Source organism: Mytilus edulis, chromosome 1 (genome assembly GCF_963676685.1).
Source record: "Mytilus edulis chromosome 1, xbMytEdul2.2, whole genome shotgun sequence".
In the NCBI taxonomy this organism is placed as follows: Eukaryota; Metazoa; Mollusca; class Bivalvia; order Mytilida; family Mytilidae; genus Mytilus; species Mytilus edulis.
The window spans coordinates 10542350-10564032 of NC_092344.1; the positions used below are offsets into that span (position 1 = coordinate 10542350).

The 21683-nt window shown below is 30.5% G+C and overlaps 1 protein-coding gene across 12 annotated transcripts in view; it reads right to left on the minus strand.

Annotated features, from left to right (window-relative positions):
- LOC139523683 (brefeldin A-inhibited guanine nucleotide-exchange protein 1-like) overlaps positions 1–17793 on the minus strand; it is a 42121-nt gene extending 24328 nt beyond the window's left edge. For 7 of the 12 annotated variants that reach the window (XM_071317937.1, XM_071317905.1, XM_071317929.1 and 4 more), the window contains exons 1-17: positions 17543–17793; positions 16361–16391; positions 15677–15815; positions 13961–14107; positions 13267–13446; positions 12778–12858; positions 12073–12145; positions 11537–11617; positions 9789–10043; positions 8608–8773; positions 6510–6744; positions 5949–6048; positions 2594–2716; positions 1997–2122; positions 1211–1400; positions 816–927; positions 124–158 (exon numbers count right to left, since the gene is read on the minus strand). In XM_071317937.1, coding sequence (XP_071174038.1) covers positions 124–158; positions 816–927; positions 1211–1400; positions 1997–2122; positions 2594–2716; positions 5949–6048; positions 6510–6744; positions 8608–8773; positions 9789–10043; positions 11537–11617; positions 12073–12145; positions 12778–12858; positions 13267–13446; positions 13961–14107; positions 15677–15815; positions 16361–16391; positions 17543–17666 — 2198 coding nt within the window. In that variant the 5' untranslated portion in view covers positions 17667–17793. Of the gene's footprint in view, positions 1–123; positions 159–815; positions 928–1210; positions 1401–1996; positions 2123–2593; positions 2717–5948; positions 6049–6509; positions 6745–8607; positions 8774–9788; positions 10044–11536; positions 11618–12072; positions 12146–12414; positions 12450–12777; positions 12859–13266; positions 13447–13960; positions 14108–15676; positions 15816–16360; positions 16392–17542 lie in introns of those variants that run through there. The other 5 variants (XM_071317975.1, XM_071317965.1, XM_071317945.1 and 2 more) reach the window with 4 other exon arrangements.
- Positions 17794–21683: the final 3890 nt, after the last annotated feature.

The window sequence follows — 21683 nt, forward strand, 5'->3', positions numbered from 1 at the left end:
ATCCACAGTATTAAGAACTTTCCACTATTTATCTATATCTTTAAATGATAATCATTTTGTGGAATAGAAGTCAGTTGTTCAATTCACTTATAATGATGTATTCTATACTTATGAAAGACTTACTTCTCATTCTCACCAAGAAAATCTCCAACAACTGCCTGTAAATAAACGAATATGATTTACTTAAGAACTTGTGACCTTGTTTACAGTTTTCTACCAATTTAAACAGAAGATCCATTAATAAATACATTGACAATCAGTCACACATTATCTAATTATCTTTCTCAACATTTTCATTTTTAGGTTAATACAATTTTCTAAATTCTTATACATATTTTTTAAAGTAATTTACCATTGCAGTTATGCACAAACTGACAAAAAGGTCTTATTGATCTTGCTCCAGATAAGTTGTATAACTCTATGATGTGTATTCAATGTACACATCATCCATAATATTTGTAAAGAACTTTGTGACATGTACATATGAGCTGGGTCGGATAGAAATCGACCTTATGCAAACGAAAATCAATACCTCTATTAACCTATTTTGGGTTGAAATAATTTCTACAGAAAGTCTGTAATTGTTCCAAAAGTAGGTTTTCATAAGAAGACAACACTTTAAAATGGACCAAAATGTATCTTTTATATCTTAATTATTCCAAAATCGATTAAAGTCTTATATATGTATCTGTGTACATACACTTGCATAAAATCGATTTCTATCTGATGCAGATTTCTTCCATATTCGCCTTATTATATAGAAACATAACTATATCTATAGCTTTTCCAATCATCAACAAAATAGTTTTTTTTACCGTGTCCATTCTGTCATCACTATGGAACCATTCAGCTAGATCATCTGGTGTATTACCCAGAAGTCCTTGTTCCTGTAAGTAGGCTATACCTTTCTTTGGTTTCTTATTGAATCTGTTAGAAAAAAAATCAATTGTGCTAAGAGAATTCTAAGTATGATTTCTCACAGAAAACCTTGCTGTAACTTTTAGAATTAAGAAACCCTTTCTGTTAGTTAATGTCTAGAGTATATTATCTTTAAATTCATGTTGAGTGTAGCCCTTTATCTTTCTCTTCACTAATTAGTATTTCTATGCTCTATTTTTGTATCAGTTTAAGCTATACTGCTGGTTCAAAAAAATCATGACTGATACAGATAATGGATTTTTTTCTTTTAACTATGTTTCTGTAAACTTACAATTCAATGCCATGTTCCCAAATTTCCTTTTGTTGTTTCAATGTCTCAAACTGCTCTGGATTATCTAAAGGCTGACTGCTAGTGAGTTGTGAGCTATTGTTAGAGCTGAGTGAGTTAACACTACCATAACTTGTCATTGTACCCTTCCCAGAGTCACTATCAGTTTCTGTAGACGGCTTATTCTCTTGACCTACAATGCATACATAGAATCGATTGATTGATTGTTTGTGTTTTAACGTTACTTTTAAGTGCCACTTTTGGGCTATTTCGTGGCGGTCAGTTTTTATGGGTAGAGGAAGTCAGAATGCCCGGATTAAACCACCGACCTTCGATAGGAAAACTGACAATCCTAGTCAATTAAGATTGAAGTCGAGTGCACCTGCACGAGCGGGGTTCGAACTCACAACCTACATTAGAAGAGAACTTTCTGTTTGAAAAACACCCCAATAAATTGATTTTCAAAAATAAGACAACATGGCAACTTTAAGACTCATTATTTCCATCAATTCAACACATTTTTTCAATGTTGTATGGTTTAAATATCAGTTTAAGTTTTGGTAAATAACATATCAGATGTGAAAATCAATGGTATACAATCTGTTATAAATTAATTGAACTGTTTCTTATAAACTAAAGCATAAACATGAAGTACTTCTAAGAAATGTATGCGATGTAAAATTACAAATTTTGTTAAAATAATTTAAAGGTTATCCAGCAATCAATGTTTTTTTTCACCTGAAGATACAATGCATTATCTGCAAAGTTTTATTTCATAAAAGAACATACCTAGATTAGACTGTGAATGAGGATTAACATACAAATCTTTACTCCATTCTACCAAGCATTTCATTATAGAAACTAAGCATTCTAATCCCTTTATTCTCATACTTCTTTCCTGGTTGGGAGTAGCACCTGAAACAGAAAACGTATCATGATCCAACCGTAAACAAAAATATCTGTCACTTTTTAACAACATTTACAAAATTCTTCATTCTACATTAATTTTCGCCAAAGTATCCAACTGTGCCTGATAATTACCAATTTATGAAAATTAGGCAGTCAGGTATTCATAACCAATTCTACAACTTTACAGACATGCTCAGGAGTTCCAAATATCTTTTATTTTTATCTGGTTTTTAAAGCTGGTTCTACAGTTCTCAACAGACATGTTCTTCAAAGTCTCTTTTGCCTTTAATTTTTATTTTTGTTTACTCTAATTATAATTTCTTTTGAAGATCTTGTGCAACAACAAATTAACAGAAAATCTTGGGATGTATCTTTCAGTCAAGATCAATCATATGGGTTATACAATTACAGGAAACTAAAATGAAGCATGACAACAATGTGCAAGTATCCAGATTATTCATAGGTTTGTATACTTACCAAGAGCTAAAGCATGACGACCTTGTGCAAGTTTAGAAAGGTCATTTACAAGTCTTTCAAATATATTTGCTAATGCTAAATCACAGTCGTAATTCAAATAGATGTCAACCACACACTGTGCATCTACAAAACAAAATAAAACGTCATAAAATTTGATCCTATCCATATGGGCTATTTAAAAAAAAATGATGCCAAAGTGTGACAAACATGGTAAAAAATTAAGTCATTGCTAATCTTTTTTCTATCATTTTTCTTTAATGCAGAGACATTCAAGTTTACAAAACTACCAAGGGTTAATGCAAAATAATAAAAACAAAAATTTTAACAACATTTTACTCATAAGAATTCATCCACTTTTCAAAAGAAACAACAAAATAATAATATTAACGTACAAACATAAATAAGAATATAAATATCAATGTAATTTTTTTGTTTGTTGCAATAAAGGTACTAAATGATTTTCCTGCAATTTTTTTTTTACTTATAAACAGTTTTTTTTTTTAAATATGTAAATTTCACCAATTTTTAGTGTATTCTTTAATATCTTATTTCAAAAGTTTGTATATCTCTTTGCAAAAGCTTTAATTTTATATAAAAAGTACAAGGAAGCAAACATATATGATCTAATTACATCCTCTGAAAATTTCAGAACAATTGCTTCAGTCAATTCTAAGTTTTCTTCATTTAAAAAATACAAACATGTGTTTTTTATCCTTTTGTTACACTCCTGACATATTTTTTCAGTAACTCTAAGACTGATTTTTAATGGAATGTTTAGAAAATCAGTAATGATATCTATTTTAAATTTACAATCTCACAAATAAATAAATCTATTAGATATTTGATTACATATTTTTTTAATTTCTGAGCGAAGAGCAAGCTTTTAACATGTTTAATGAGAATTACACTTTAATTTTTAAGAATCTTTGGTGAATAGTGTGCAGAAAAATCACTTTTACAAGACAGATCGGCTTTCTCATTACATTGTAAAGATGTTACAATTATTTTAATAAAGAATCATGTTGAATTTTGTTATAGATAAGCTACATCAGAAACTTGTCAGGAGTGTAACAAATGTTACACTCCTGACCATAATTTATTGCTACCATATTTTAACCTGAAATCATGTAGAGTCTTTATATTTCACATATTATTTTAGTGCAAATTAAGAACAGGTTAAAAAAAATTATATACTTCTTACATATTTACAAATTTTGCTAATAGTCTATTTAAAAAAAAAGATGGCTTTCCTTTAAACCTTGTTCAGTCTCTTGTTTGATACAATATATATGCTGTTTTTATGTCAGATAATGTATTATGATAAGTTTGTTCGTACTACCAAAGATGGTAGCAGTATGTGCTCTGTATATTAAAAATAGTCCAAAAATGTACCCAAAAATGTCAGGAGTGTAACGCTTTAAAATGTTTAAGTGTAACATTCATGTTATTTTTTATAGAAACAATGTTGTTATTATTGGTTTTCTTTTCTTGAATTTGAGTGTGAACACCATCTGTTGCATATTTTCAGTAACAAACATGCCATTATTATGGCCTTTATTGCTTTTTTATGCACAATACTTGTATGTCAGGACTGTAACACATTTAAACAAGCTAGTTCAATTGCAATTCTAATGCAATTATTTTGTAACAGTTGTTCTGATTGGATGACATCAAGCGTAAAATTCTCTATCTCCTTGTCTGTAACTAAGGAAGCCGACATTTTGAATTTCGGAATGTATTGACATGTTATTTCTACAATAATAAACAAAAAAACTCACTTGTTGCGCCTAAAAATCTTCTTTTATAAAATTTTAGTACATTCTGAAGCGGCACAGAAGCCAGAAAACGTCCGGTGTTTATGTTTGACGCCGGAAGCATACCTATGACGTCACCTAGTGTAGGGACCAAAGAAGATAACATCTTTTCGCGGAATTTTCTTCAATGAAGCTTTTACATTGAAATAAGGATTGAAATGTAATTATGAACTTGTTTTGCATTAGAATAGAGATAACTGTATTGTATTTGAAGCTTTTCGGACGTGCATCGGTAGTTTTACTGTCGCAAATACCCGTTTACCTGTCTCCGCTCCGCGTCGCCAGGTAAACTAAATTTGCGACAGTAAAACTACCGATGGACGTCCTCAAAGCTTCAAATACAATACAGTTATCTCTTAATTTTAGTTCAAAAATTTCAAAAGTAATGATGTAGACTTGTATTCTGTGTTTAGCTGAGGTGTAGTAATGTCATTTTATAATAATTGTCAGCTTGTTTTCCTTCCAATAACTTACCTTTGCTAATAAGATTGAAATAAGGCATTTTTTTGTGTTACACTCCTGACATTGAAGTATTGAGCATACAAAAGCAATGAAGGCCATAATAAAGGCATGTTTGTTACTGATAAACTGTAACAGGTAATGTTCACTGAAATTCAAGAAAAAACAACAACTATAACAACATTGTCTCTAAAATAAAATACATCTTAACCCAGTTGTTACACTCCTGACAGACCTGGGTAGTCCTCTTATTGTAACCATAATATTCCAGTAGTAGAATTTCAGGGTCAACTGGATGCACCTGTGCCAAGCTATGATACTAAACAAAAAAAATAAACCGTGCAAGATGTACAGAAACATGTTATTTCACCTACAAAGACATTTTCTGGCAGCATATTGACTTTTACTAACATTTTTTTTTTACACAAACTTATTTGACTTACCTTATGAGGCTCATAAAAATGTAAATATATGGAAGAATTGAACAGGAAATCATAGTCAAGATATAATAGTTGGATGAAAGATATTGTTTGGTATTGTATCTGCCCTTATTTATTCTATATCATCAATGAATGCACATGCTTTCTTCTAAATGTCACACTAAAAGCGTTACACTCCTGACATTTTGAGGTACAATTTTGGACAATATTTTTTAAACAGAGCACATACTGCTATTATCTTTGGTAGTTAGGACCAACTAATCATAATACATTATCTGACCTAAAAACATTACAGATATAGTATCATACAAGAGACTGACAAAGGTTTAAAGGAAAGGCATCATTTTTTTTGAAATAGCCCATATCTGAAAAATAACACACATTTTTAAGAAATGGTTATTTTTATTGTGTAAATATCCAATGATTCTAAAAAACCATTTCAATGACAGCAGCACAGCAGGAAAAAACACAAAAGGAAATTTGTTCATTGTTTTCTTAGATTTCAATACATGCACTTTCTTTGAACAAGAACTAACACAAACCTTCCAAAGATCAAACACAAAATGTCAAAAATGACAATTAACATTGAAATATTCCATGATTAATAAAAAATCAAAACTCAAAACATTTTGTTGTCATTACCTGCACAGATTCTGGTTAACACTTGTATGACCATCCATTTATGTTCAAAAGAACTACTAGGAGTCTCCAGTATATACAGGAATATTTCTTTGAAGAACACCTGCAACAGACAAAGATTATTTATAATTTGGTAAAAAAAAATTATTTATAGATGAGTAGTAAAACAATTATAATATTTTTGATTTTTTTTTACCTGAACATTTTAACAACATATTTGAAATGCTTTTAATGTTATTGTATTGACTTTAGTTTGCAGTAAATTTAGAGTACATATTGATCTAAGTAATTTTTCGATATTTTTTTTACAGGGAACTAAAGTTTTGTGAGTTTTATAGGTTTCTTTGTCTTTTTTTAAATTTTAGGTTTCTTTGTCAACAGAAAAAAATAACCATTTCAAAGTAGTGCTTTAAAACATATTCTAATACTTTTATGGCATTATTATGAAGAAAAAAATGAATAATAAGAAACAGATATTAACATTGTATATCCAGATTTCCCTTTACATGTAAGAAATTCATATCAATTTATTCCTTTTATCAAGGTTAAAAACTATATTCTTACCTCAATCTGCATTTTGAGATGTTGTTTAAAGTTTGATAACAATGTTAGAAAGATGGCTAAAGACAGCTCAAACACATCAGGAACAGAACTAACTCCATTCTTAGACAAAGCTACACATAAATATTGTTTAATGGCATTGATAAACATCTCATTTGTCTTAAACACTGGTCCTGCATTCTGAAGTATTGACAGTAACAACTGTAAGGACAGAATCTTGGAGCGTAATTCATGTGATCTGAAATAGAAAAAAGATATTTTTACTTTCCTGTTACCAAACAACTATTTTACCGCCAAGTAAATTATCATATGTTGAGCTTTCACAGCATAAACTGTTAACAAAGATATGCGTTGTCTGTGAATTAATCAGAACATAATAGCTATTGAGACTTGTGACAGGCAAGATAAAAATCAAAATTTGAAACTGTATTTCAGTTTCATAAATAAATTCAAATTCACTTTGCAAATGGACAATGTACCAGATGCCTTTCCTCCTTAAATATACACTTTTAATTGAATTTTCAAGGTTAAATTAACTTAAATTGTACATCTTTTATCTAATGAAAATAATATTCCCTCAATTTGCCAATATAAAGGTAATGAACATTTCACTTTTTTAATATATTGAAAGAAAACAGAGAATACTGGTGTTATAATAGCAGAGGATAAAGCAGTTGTCAGTTGTTGATAGTGTCTGCAACTGTGGTATATGGATGAGAAGGCCCTTTAGAGAGAGGGAGAGAGAGAGAAATATAAGGTGAGTAAATAGTTAATTGTGTCTACACATATGCAGGGCTCACACTACTTCAGAATTATAGGGAGAAGTGACTTCTCTTTTTGAAACTGATAGGGAGAAGTGGTGAGATTTGAAAGAGAAGTGCTCATTCGCGCGGTGCGCTACAATGTTTGGATTTTACAATAGTATAAAGGGCCATATGTAAATAATGTTCTTTTTATGTTGTTCAATTCATATGAGTAAAAAATTACAATTAAAGTAACATTTGAAACTTAAGGTTCTTGTGAGAAACTACCAACTAGATATCTAGCACTAAAAAAAAAAATTATTTTAAAAAATGTAAAGAAATTATAATATATCAATTAATGATGATTACAATTTAATTAAAAATTATCTTGTGTATGAAATTCAGTGTTTCTCATAAAAAAATATAAAAGTTATTAAGCTGGGCCATAATATATTGATATTAGTATAATAGTCTCAGAGTTAAGCAACTTTAATCAATAGTTTGAAACAATCCATAAAAAATATAGGGAATTATATACACCAATCAATTAGATGTAACCAAAAGTCTCTTAATGCGTGTGGAATGCGTAATTTTCCCCTTTGGGATCAATATTCTTCTGTCAGCTGTTCCATCCGTGCGTCCGTAGTAAATATTGTAAAAGTACGGATTTCGGTCATAGCTGGTCCGGTTCAGATCCGTATTTTAGAAATCGGTCAATGGCGGACGAATGCAAGAAAATTTACAAAAATAAACGATGTTTGACAAGTTATTTGGAAAGGAACATGACGGTTTTAATGCAATAAATGGATTAAACATTTAAATGTACTGGAGGCAACTTTTGTCACGTTTAAATGAAGTAACAAACTTATTTTGCCGCCGAAATTTAGGTTGATGTACGTTTTCGTGTAACAAGCACCGAAACTTGCGGGAATGCAGGGAGTGATAAAAAGTTGTATTTTTATCAAATAACCTACTACACACTGCGAAGACAATGCTTCAACCTCTTTTCTAAAGATAATGAATCGTTTATGTCTGAATTTCTTTAATTATCAGTAAAAAATTGATGTTTCATCAACTTGGTAAAAATTGAAAATGTCCGATGACGGAAGCGACTGAAAGCGACTATCGTCAAGAACAGGGCGACTTGATTTCGCTTTTGGGGGTCGGGGAAAGCGAAGTGACGGTCGGGAAGGCGACTTCTTCGCCCAAGTCGCCTGGTAGCGTGAGCCCTGATATGATATACATACTTTGGATCAAGAGGGAGCCAATGGTTTCATGGATAATTTACACAGACTTGTAAAGACAAGGAGAGAGAGAGAGAGAGAGAGAGAGAGAGAGAGAGAGAGAGAGAGACATACTTTGGATCAGGAGGCCCGTCAGCCAATGGTTTCATGGATAATTTACACAGACTTCTGAAGACAAGGAATGCATCTTTCTGTAGGATATGACTAAATACACCTTGGGCCATGTCTGGGGATTCTGCATTCTCCAGGCCTTCAGGTTCATCATCTAACTTGTTCAACGCTAGAAAAAGAAAATTAAAAACTTGAATATTTGTGATAAAAAGTTACAACAGTTTAAAACTTGAATTAATAATAATAAAAAAAAAATGAAAACTAAAAAGTTTTGAATTTTCCTAGTTAAATAAAAAGAAAGAAATGAAATTTAAAAAGATGTAAAATCTATCTTTTCTAAATTACTACTATCCCTCTAATGTCTTGTTAGCATAAAATATTCCACAATATACACATAATAAAATATCTATAGTTTTCCTGTTTTAAATCTACATATGTACTGGAAATAAATAAATACCAATCTACTTATTTTACCACATTAGTTTTTTTTCTTAAAATATGTGGTATTAATTAATAATTCAAGTTTTAGCATTCATATAACGAGTAAGAAAGATATAAATATGGGTTTTCATGCTCAGTGATAATATTAATCTCTGTATGCTTCATTTGTTTTTGAAAACTATCCTTGACATTCTACAGGTAGCTGGATTGACCAGATACCAATGTTGCATTAAACTTTATTGAAATATTTTCTTAAAACAACCAGAATTTATATATAGCCTTTCTTGTGATTTTTAAAAACTAATGGTCTCTTTTGGTTGTAGCCTTGATTTTGACAAACAAACTTTTGAAATTATCAAATCAAATTACTATTTGAAAATTTTACAGTTTACTGAATGAATCTATTGAAATAGTTAGTGCTGACCCCTAAAATGCATGAAACAGCAATTATGAGATAAATATGGGTTGTCATGCTAAGTAATAATATCCCTATACAAACTAACATATTCTTAAAACTATGCTCTGATTGCTTCAGAAAACCAGTATTTCCATTTTATATAAAGCTGGATTAACCAGTTTCTATTTATTTACCATATTTCAACAAAATGTGACCTAAACCAAAACAGAACGCTGAATATTACAATAGGAATTGTGGATAGCTTTTTAGGAGTTCACACACCCAGATTTTGTGTGAATTCAGAAACAAATCTGTCACAACACATGTACACACAACATCTATTTACCATAACCACTTCCACTTCTGCTATGTGAAGACTGAGAAGTTACTTCCCCTTGTTGTGAAGATGCCTTAGAGGTTGTCTCCCCCTGGTTTGAAGATTGGGAAGTTGTCTCCCCTTGCTGTGTAGTTTGGGAAGTTGTCTCCCCTAGCTGTGTAGTTTGAGAAGTTGTTTCCCCATCCCTAGTTCCTACTTGGGGAGAGGAAGAAGCATGAGTAATGGGCAGAGAACCAGCACCTTCCATGCTTGTATTAGGTTGCTCTAAAAATTCAACAAAATACTGTAAGTATCAAAAGCACAAAAAAGTTAAAAAAGTTATAAATGATGTAAGCAATTAAAATAAAATTAATACAACTGAAGTGTCAAGTCTAATTAAACAGGCAATACTACAATAAAACTTTGACAAACAGTAAAACTTTTACTTAAAATATATAATTTATTATTAATCTAGGAAACTGAAGTTTTCTAAGATTTATACATGCTTTTCAATGTACATTTAATAGAAAATTACTATATTCAACGAATCATTAGCAATCTGTAGAAAATTTCAATAAATAACAGAACTTACAAATATAAAATATCTATTACTTTACTCAGAACTAAAATAACATTGAAACTACATAGCTAACCTAGTGGTGTTGACCACTTTTGATTTAAATTATTTTTGTAGTGCCTGCTTCCTACACTTGCACTATCTAGAGTGGTATTAACCAAATGTTCATACAAAGGGCATGAATTTAAAATGCAGTAAAAACATGTAAACAATGCATGTGAATATATAATAATATACATATACTGCGGTTATATCATCAAATCAAAAGATTAAGCTTTCTGTAAATACATATAAAGATCTAGGAAGAATTACATGGTGAAAATAATTCTGGTATGATATTTTGGTTACATGTATTAGAAAGAAAAATTTTGGCATATATACATCATGATGCACTGTTTGGTAAATAATCAAAAACAAAGTACCAATGTATGGTTTAGATATTTCTACAATTACTTCTAGCCTATAATTATAAGATTCACAATATATATAAATCCTTTTTTTCACTTACAATATTAATTTTTACTTCTACTCTAATAGCTAGATAGTTTTTGTTCTTGAATTTATTTATGGATGACAACTATAATGGTGCAATAAGATGCACATCCTTTTCCAAGATTCATTTCATACACAAAATGTCATCTTTTATACACATACTTCATATCTTTATTTTTGTTTGTTGTATATAATGATTTTTTAAACAATTTATATTTAATTGAACATATTAATATGAGAGCAAAACTAAAACCAATTTATTAATATTTCAGCTAAAAAAAAACTGCAGCGAAAGAAATATTATTATTGTAACCCAATTTTCAGAGTTTCTGAAGAAATTTGGAAAATACCATGATGTGAGAATTTTTCTTTATATTTTTTTTGTTAATCAAGCAATTAAAATAATTTGGAAAAAACAACCATGTAATTTGTTTTAAAAAGATCAGAATCATGTTGAAGAAAGTGAATATAACACCTTGTGAACAGGTTTGAACCAAGATATAAACAAATTCAAGCTCTCCAAAAATAAAATATTTTACAGTACATGGTTTCACACTTGGCATAGAATAAACTAAACTGAAATTATGAATTTTTAGCACTTATCAAATTCTGTGATTTTTATGATCCATGAAACTATGAAGACTGGTATCTAACAAATATTACAACTTTTCAGCATCTCCTGTAGAGCATTAAATACTGTTGACAGTACCTGTACAAACTTGATCAATTAAATCATCTATAACACCATTTACTACAACTTCTGTAGTCTCCTCTCCATCTATAGCTTCATCTGTCAAATAAACAAAATATATTTATTCAGCATTTAATCAAGTGGTTTTTTTATTGTGTAGCACCGGATGGAATTGTCTCCCTTTAACTTGTTTATATCAACTGAGATTGTGAAAATGAAATTAAGTATCTCTTGCGGCAAGTTATTCCTATTAAAGAAAGGTAAAAAGCTAGAGTATTTAATCATAAAATTTTACTACTGATAATTCAGCAATTGAAATGATTAAAATTGTTAAACAACTTTTTTTCTTCTTCAATTACATGTACACTGCATTTATGTCAATTTTCAATCTTGAGAACTTTATGAAATCCAATATATTGTGATGAAGATTGATTGCAAAAACCATATTTACCAAAATTTTGTCAACCACCTATGGTAAACATTAAAGACATTAACTTTTTGATACATTCTAGCATAATAACTTATTTCCCTTTAATAATTGTGTTTTATTTTACCTGCAGTAGCCTGACCATTATTCTGGTTATTGTCTGTCTGTCCTTCAGTTTGTTCTACATCTCCATTCATTTGCTGAAATTATAGATAACAAAATAATAGGTATTTGTCCTTCAACTTTCAGAAAGGTATTTGCATAGTATAAAAGTTGCTTGACTTATTAATGAGATCGATGTGAAATATGAATAATGCTTACTTTGCTTTTATGCATGTATTACTGCAAGTAAATTTTTAAGATGAAGTATTTATATAATTTCAGTATAGATTTTTCAACTCTGTAAGCATTATCAACTTCCTAAGGCTTTCTCCTCATTTTGTTCTTCAGTTTAATGGTTTACACTTACATTTTCTGGTACATCTTCTGACTCGTTTACACTTACATTTTCTGGTACATCTTCTGACTCGTTTACACTTACATTTTCTGGTACATCTTCTGACTCGTTTACACTTACATTTTCTGGTACATCTTCTGACTCATTTACACTTACATTTTCTGGTACATCTTCTGACTCATTTACACTTACATTTTCTGGTACATCTTCTGACTCGTTTACACTTACACTTTTCTCTGGTACATCTTCTGACTCATTTACACTTACATTTTCTGGTACATCTTCTGACTCATTTACACTTACATTTTCTGGTACATCTTCTGACTCATTTACACTTACATTTTCTGGTACATCTTCTGACTCATTTACACTTACATTTTCTGGTACATCTTCTGACTCATCTGATTTTTTGGACAATTTGCTTGAGCTTCTGTCTCTTTGTTTTAAATCCTGTGCCTAAATTGTTAATATAAACAACCAAATCAATCTAACACCTATTCATAACTACTGTATACTGAAACATTTCTGTATCATTTTGTTGTCAGGATTTTCTTTTTATACATTTATTTAAATTAATTTTAAATTTGTGTTTTCCAATATGCTACATATATATGTAAAATGTTTTATGAGTTTTTGCAAATTTAAATTTTCAGAGATAAGCTATCACAACAGAATAAAACTGTAATAATTATTGTCCATTTATTGTAGATTCATAAGTAACAAGAACCAATCTGACGAAAGAACTATTCAAGTTTATTGTCTTTATAAGTAAAATCTGGTATAATGAAGCTTTTTTCTAAGATTATAACATACACAAATTAACGGCATTGTTTCTAGTTTCCTTGTAATTCTTTTATTACTTACAGCCTGCAGTTCCATTCTTGAGAATATGACGTTTAACATCTGCGTGAGGGTAGCTTTAGCTGTTGTTTGGTTAACTAGGTTTTTACTAGCTAGATAGATATTATAACAAGTCCTGACAGTTTGTAGAACTGTACCCTCATGTATTTCTACTGTATTTGATGTAACCACTGTCAATAGAGCCTGTTAAAAAAGAAAAATACTGCAAATTGACAAGTTTACTCTTTAAGAAATCTTAAATCCTCATTTTAAATCATGTACATCTGTATATTTTTTCAGAACCCCTTATAAAACTACAAGTTACAGTATAGTCAACAATAAAGTATTATTTTGTTAATCCAAATGGATTTTAGTAGCTAAGTAAATGCTTACAATATATTATTTCCTAAGTATATACAACAAACACAAATGCAATGTGAGAGTATTGAGAACTAGATTTGATTATTTTACTTTAAAAGTATTTTTATTAACACAATATTTTTAAAATTGATAAATTTCCGTGATGTTTTAAAAGTTGGTCAACATCTGTCTAAATGAGAATTCCTTAATACAAACAGTAAATCAAATGGTTGGATAATTAGAAGTGGCAATTTCAAAAAAATGAACAAGATCTCATTGGTCTCCAGGTCAGTTCATCTAAACCTGTTTGCACACTGGCTCTCAGGGGTCAAGTTTAGAACTTTGTATTGAAACAAACCTTTATAATCTGTAACTGTACACCTTCATCTGTCTGTGGTCCATGGAAACATCCACAAATCGTCTCTACAATGCGATCTATCAACCTTTTACCAGGAGAAGTAGTATCTACGGCATTTCCAGTCAGATGACCATAGGCAATTAGTTTCTGTAATCATTAACAGTAATACAATTCAATTTCAAATGCCTGGCTCAAAAGGAAACCAAGAAATAGTGTATAATTATGTCTATCATCAGTTGAACAAAATGCTTATTATTAGTAGAACCTTTGTTACAAAATATAGTTCATTTTCATCTCAGAAAAATATTTACATAAGTGAAAAGTTACTTCTTTCCAAGGCTTCCAAAACGGTCATATATTCCGGTCATTTGTATAATGTCCGGTAAAAGTCCGGTTGGGCAAAGCATGAAACGGTCATATACTTTTTAGTTTTCAAGGCTTTTTCGGTCATTTTATACATGATCTTTTTGACCCAAACTTTTTGCCATTAACATAAACACATTTCCGGTCATAAATGTGACATGATGATTAATTACTATCAAAACAACACCTAATCCAATACTTTCTAATTTTAATCAAGGCTAATTAGTAGTTGGACAGCTGAAATCTACCTGTTCAGGTGACAGGTGAACTATGTTCAGTACCAGACATCGTATAAATTGATCGGTCTATTCACAATTTTTTTCTTACTTTTCAGCGGTTTGTTTCTTATTGATTTAGTCCAAAAGATTAAAATTATTAGAAATTAGTTTATCAACATGATTTGATGAAAAATTTAAAAAGGTTTTAAATGAAAAATCGTCAGAACTACGTCGTATGAACTAGAACATGTGTGCGCATGTGCACAGGTGGGAAATTTAATTATGCATCCTACATTTCTTCAAAAATGCTAAAATTATCATCGATACCTGTATCTAACGTTCATTTCAAGTATTTTGTTGAAGAAATAACATGGAAAGAGCTTCTTCACTTAGTCGTGCTTTGTAAACATTCAGGGATTTTACGTATCCGTTTATGGTCCATGTTTTACCATTGTCAAGTCAACATCCGGTTAGAACAATGTGAAAACGAAACTAAAGATTTGACAATGTCATTTTGCACAAATAAAAAGTCTAAGGCAGATATGAGCAAGCTGATGTGCACACTTTGAATGATGCACTGCCAATTTAACAGTTACATCCGAACATCAAATTCATATCATATCAAAGTAAAGTTTAAAATCGTTTTTTTTTATGCAATGTCAATCATTGGAATGGCCATCTGATTACCATAATTGCCTTTGTGACCAAGTCTTAAGGAATTAAAATCGGAATCAGATATGAAATGTCCGGCTGGCTCAAATATTTTTTGGAAGCCCTGCTTCTTTCCTCCATTAAATTTCTTAGAATTATGTCACTTTTGCATAGTAACAACTGAAACATTTGACTTTGGGATAAAATTTCAAATGACTGGAACAAGTGCCAAAACCCCTGTTATACTAACGCAGTCAACTTCTGAAGGATTTAAAAAATAATCATGAGAGCTTTACATCTCACAATCCTAAAAGGATTTGGCAGAAAATATCAAATTCAAAGTATATTGGTGTGTCACATGGCAATGAAGAAAAAATAAAACAAGAGAGAACTTCTCTGTGTGCTTTTTTCATGAAACAAAACTTTTTGTCAGCAATAAAAATGGTGAATAATTCTCACAATATTGTACAGAATGCTAGCTTACCTGTAAGCAGTCTAGTGCTACATTTACAATCCTGAAGCATTTGGATTGACATGCTAGTTCAAATGGTAAGAAGTATTTATCTGCTTCCACAAAACCAGCTTGTTTAGGTGTAGGTAACGCTGATGATGACTGGTCTTCACTAAAATATAAACAACAACTTATATTTTTGAACAATGTTTCAAGTTTCTCTTTGTTTTTTTAATCATACTTATTATACATACATCTATATGAATTTTATGGTAATAAAAACTTTTGTCACTGAATTCTAAACTATAAGTGATTTTTTTTATGATTTATTAATTTTGTAGATTTCTTGAGGAAAATTTCGCAACAATATACAATGAATATGTTTAGTGTGAATATCAAAACTGCATAATTATTATTTTGCAAACAACAAAAACTTGTACTGTCCTTTTCCATTGTTTTCCGCATATCTAGCAAACCATTTCTTGATTCCTGATATCTTCACCCCACTCCCCATGGAAAAACAACCTTTCAAAACCCAGCAATATCTGTTCTATGTGTTTAAATGCAGAATATAATATGTATGATGCAGTCAAAGACCATTTTAGTCTTTAAATGGTAATATACAAATAAATAAAACTTGCAAGTCTTTGAGGCACAAGATATTGGCAAATGGCAATAAAAGTAATTACAATAACATAAAAACTTAATTAATGTTACCTTTGAACACTGCTTTCTTTCTTTAGTTGATCTGAAACATAAATAGAACATTAAAAGTAATTGTCATCACATTCTTATATAGATTAATATTCTGAAAATCAGAATGTTTTAATGTATGCTCTTGAGTAGCAAGAACTGCAAGTGAAAGAAAAGTACTTCAAAAAAACTTGTTTTTCTTAGAAATAACATGGGACCAATTTCTAATGTCAATGCTTTGCCTCTTTTTTATAGAAATAAATTGTCCGCCTTTAAATTTCTTTATTTATAATCATCGACTATGTAAATATGGAATATTGCTGATAAGAAAAGAGACTGTTGTGAACACTCAGGCAACAAAATATTGCTTTTGACAGTAGGAAAAGTGAATGTAGTGACAGACGGGAAAGCGATTTCCATCTCCAAGTTGCGAGGTAGCACCAGCCTTGAGCCACAACCAGACAAGCCAAATTTGCATACAAGTGTAAATACGTCTATAGGCCAGTTCCGGGATACGGTTTTCAGACGAATCTGTCATGTGACTTCCATCACCACTTGACAAAAATGTATGCATAGAAATTTCAAACATGTTGAGCAAACGGGTAAAAAAAAATTATTTTATTCTGCACAAAATATTTTGGAAATTAAAAATCCTCCCTCATTCATACAGCAATCACGATTATGTACTTACGGAACATTAATTATTTCTATACTACCCTACAGACTGACGTTTATGAAAGTGCTGGAAACTTTTAATAGAACAGGGATACAGGCGCGCCTTCTATCTGGTAAATGACGTCATTAAGGTGTTCGAAATTGACGATCTTTTCCGGTGAAAGACATGATTCCAGATATGACCTATTGATCAACATGATCAGAAGTACATGATGATGTCACAGACAAGTAAAATCCTATGACTTATTAGGTAGCACCTGCCTCAAATAAAAAATAAATGGTATTTATGGGATATCATTTTGGTAAATTTTCTTCAATTGGTCAGAAATACTGGGTTCAAAACAAAATTTGCCTGTAGTGTATACATTTTTTTTGTACACTCACATCTGTCATCAGACATCACTCATCAGACAGACTATAAAACCTTTGCTATGCATAAAATTACGGATAATTTTTTTTCAACCATCATAACAAATAAGCATCGTAGACGTTAAATGACCCGAAATAGAATTCATGATGTGATTCACTTACCTAGTGCCACCTCACAGGCTTTTTTCAGTTGGGAGTGATGAGCTTTTTTTATTTCTTTGTCGCTCAAGATTTTCTCGAGAGCTCTTGTAAGGAACATTTCGTTTGGCCTGTTGCCTTTACGCATTATGCCAATCAATCGACATATCAAATAGAAAGGTTAAGTTATTTCTGTTGATGAACAAATGTTTCGTTGGAATACGGAACACCTGTAACAGTTGTCCACCATTCAAATCACGTGACCAAATGCCGACGATATATTCTGGTACCCTTTTCAGTCCAAAATAGATTAAGTTATTTACAGAATATGTCCGTACAGAACTATATAAGGAATGTCTAATAACATAAAACACATATAAAGGACAACATACAACAACTAATGTTATTTTTTTTAAATGAAAATCCCACCGGATACGTTTCAAACTATTTGTAAAAACGGCACGAGAGAGAGAATATAAAGATTCTATCACTGCATCAAAATTATTCATAAAACAGAAGGTGTACTAAAACTTAAACAAAAACTTAAATCCAAGGATTTGTATAGTAAGACTTACTATACAAATCCTTGTTAAATCAAAGTAGCAGGACCAGATCATAAATAATTTAAACCAGAGACATATATACACATGTATATATGTCTCTGTTTAAACCAAGACTTAAAAAAGAACTTTCACATAATTTGCACCGATACTTACCATCATGATGTGTGAAGTCAGTTAAAACAAAATTTGTTCCAGGCAGAGACATAGTCGAGTCACAGGGGTCAGATCTTGGACACGGTCTTTTCCTGCACTACATAAACGATATCCCAACTGGTCTTACAGTGCGGTTATTTGCAGATGACACCATAGTTAAATTGGAAATGAAATTCTGATGCATCTCTATTACAAAAAGATCTTGACAAATTGACATCATGGGAAACTACGTGGAAAATGGCATTCCACCCAGACAAATGTAATGTTATTTCAGTAACCAGAAATTAAAAAAAACCGTGACAAAAAAACAGTCATTATTCTACAGTCATTCTTTAGAACATGTAACAACAACAAAATATCTAGGGGTAACCACCTGCCTGCATTTCATGTAAATAACTTGAACTAATACTAGCTAGTAACATGATGAAACACCGTCTTGAAACAAATAAAATACTAAATGAACTACAACACGGACCCAGAGCAAAAAGATCATGTGAATCATAATTAATATCTCTTATACACCAAACTAGCTCAAAACAATGATAGAAATATACAAACTAATCTAGTAATTGTGGATTTTTTCAAAGCATTTGATAAAGTGCCACACACACACTTACTTTACAGATTAAACACTATAATACGACATTTCAGATCAACCAACTCAATGGATTAAATCATTTCTCAAACAGTCACTAAATATGCTTCTAATATTGCCAGTATGGCAGAACTTGGTCGTTATCCAATCTCTATATTTGTTATTTTGCAGTCTCTTAAATACTGGCTATATTTGTATAAAGACCCTCTTTTGAATTTTTCAAAATTAGCATATAAGTCAATCGAAGATGTTGATTGTACCTTTCCATGTACCTTAAATAAACACATTTTTCAGTTTCTAAAATTCATTCGTTTTGACCATGTTTGGAATAATAAAGGAACTATGTCAGAAGGAAAACTCATATCTGCAGTGAAAACGATATTACAAGAAAGATATGGCAATTATTTTTTCTCATGTTTGTCAGGTGAAAAGCAAAACAAACTACGCACATATTACAAGTTAAAAAGGAATATAAACCTGAGACTTATACAAAGTTAAATATCTCGAAACTATATATTAGACAATTATGTAAAATTAAGAATTTCTAACCACAATTTACACATTGAAAAAGGCAGATATAATGATACACCTTTGGATCAAAGAATATGTAAACATTGTATTGATAACAAAATTGAAGATGAGTTTCATTTTATATGTGAATGCAACCTCTATCAAGACGAGAGAGAAAGGTTTTATGATGACATTGTCAATATCATACCATGTTTTTGTAATTTAGATAATTTTGATAAATTTAAATATTTAATGAACTGTTCGGAGACTGGTGTTCTCAACAGATTTCTTATATATATAGACTAAAATTGAGAATGGAAATGGGGAATGTATTTTGATTAGATATTCTTCAGTGGGAATAATTTCATAATATTGAAGTGTGAGTTTTGTCTCTTGCTTATTATAAGTGTCAAAATTGTTGGCTGTTATGTTTTATTGTTGTTTTGTTTTGTATATGTTTTTATATGTGTTCATGTGTTTCAGCCGATGATCCTTTTGTACTGGATTTTATACTGAATAAAATTAGTTAGTTAGTTAGTTAGTTACTCAAAAACTCAACATCTGAAAAAAAATCCAATACATTATTCTCATTTGTATTAACGACTTACCTGACTACATAAAACACAGCCAGATAAGACTCTAAGCAGATGACAGGATTATTTACCGGCCTATTACTTGCCAAAACGATTGAATAAAGCTTCAGGAAGACCGTGAAAGTAACAGCTATAAAATGGGAGAAAGACTGGCTCATGTCATTTCACATGGACAAATGTTAATGGTCAGAGTATGTTTGACTGAAATAAAAACTCATCAAAGATATTTGTTGTAACATGTGTAATAAAGTATTGATTTGCTTAAGTTGGGTTTCCTAGTTATCCGGAGAAATCCGGAGTAAATTTTTTATAAAGATATATATAAGGGTCTAGATGAGGTTCTTCTTCTTCTTCCAGGTAAGGAACCGGATAATTCTGGCTTTTATTCAACAGACAAGAGAGACCTATTGACCATGTTGACGGTGTTTGAGAGCTGCCGCCGTGAATCTCTCAACCGTATTTGGGCCTCGATTTGCGCATACAATATTGTCTTTCAGTTGGTTCCAATGTATTATGCTCTTGACAAAACTCGAAAACTAATTAAAGTTTAAGTTTATAATTTGTACAAATCAGATATTATTTAATGAATGGCTATTATCCATTTTGAATTTATTGAACCATAAAACTAATTTTTGACTCTTCACATTGAATAATCCGCGAAGCGGATTATGTAAAATGTGAAGAGTCAAAAATTAGTTTTATGGTTCAATAAAATCAAAATAAATTATTGCCATTCATTATAAATAAATTTCTATAAAAAAAAATTAGGCTCAAAGAACTCTTTATATTAACAATAACAACGTACACACATGGCGTATGAATACACAATGTCAGAGTGGGCGTGTCACCATGAAAATTGACAACATTGAAAATAAAACTAATAATTTTAACCAATCAGAAGACAGTAAAAACACCAAATTTATTTATATACAGACTCTATTAGCAATAACTTTATATATACTAACTCTCACGTGCCTAGGAAATTACATTATTAAAGGTTTAGAAATAAGATCCAGATGTAAACAAAATATATGAAATAATATAATATTTTATTGTTATAACATTTAATATAATAGTTATATAAGACACATGTTGTGTCAGGCTCTGATCCTGTCAATAACGTTATAGTATGGTATTAGTTTTCTGTTTTGCTTTTTCCAATCATATTGTGTTGTAAAATGATGCCCTTTATGGGTTCTTGATTAGATTAATAAAATTCTTATCTTATCTTATCTTATATACAATGTAGGCAACTGACACTCCTCATAAAAAAAATAAAAATACATTTGTGTCTGTATTTTTATCTGTATTTTATTTTTCATTTACATGTTGTACTGTTAAATCAATCATCCTTAATCAGAACGATAGTTAGACATACGACATAAAGCTTTATTTAGAGTCGGTATAAGCAAGCAATTACAATAAAGATCTGAAGAGCTTTTAAAACCGACATAACAACAAGTAAAACAAAACATACATATCGAGTCATGCACACAAACATTAAACATATAAAGCAAGAGTTCATATCAGTATATAAACATGCAGCACAAAAGTTTGTTAAGCATCTTATAAGTTAAACACATACTGATACATGCAATTATGAGATAAAAACACAAAAGCACAAATAAAATGGTTGTATGTGTGAGTGTAACACTATGCGAGTGGGAGAGAAAGGCTTTTTATTTTTACTGTATATGATTACATGCTTGTTATGAGCCCTATGATTAGGAAATAAAATATCTTTATCTTTT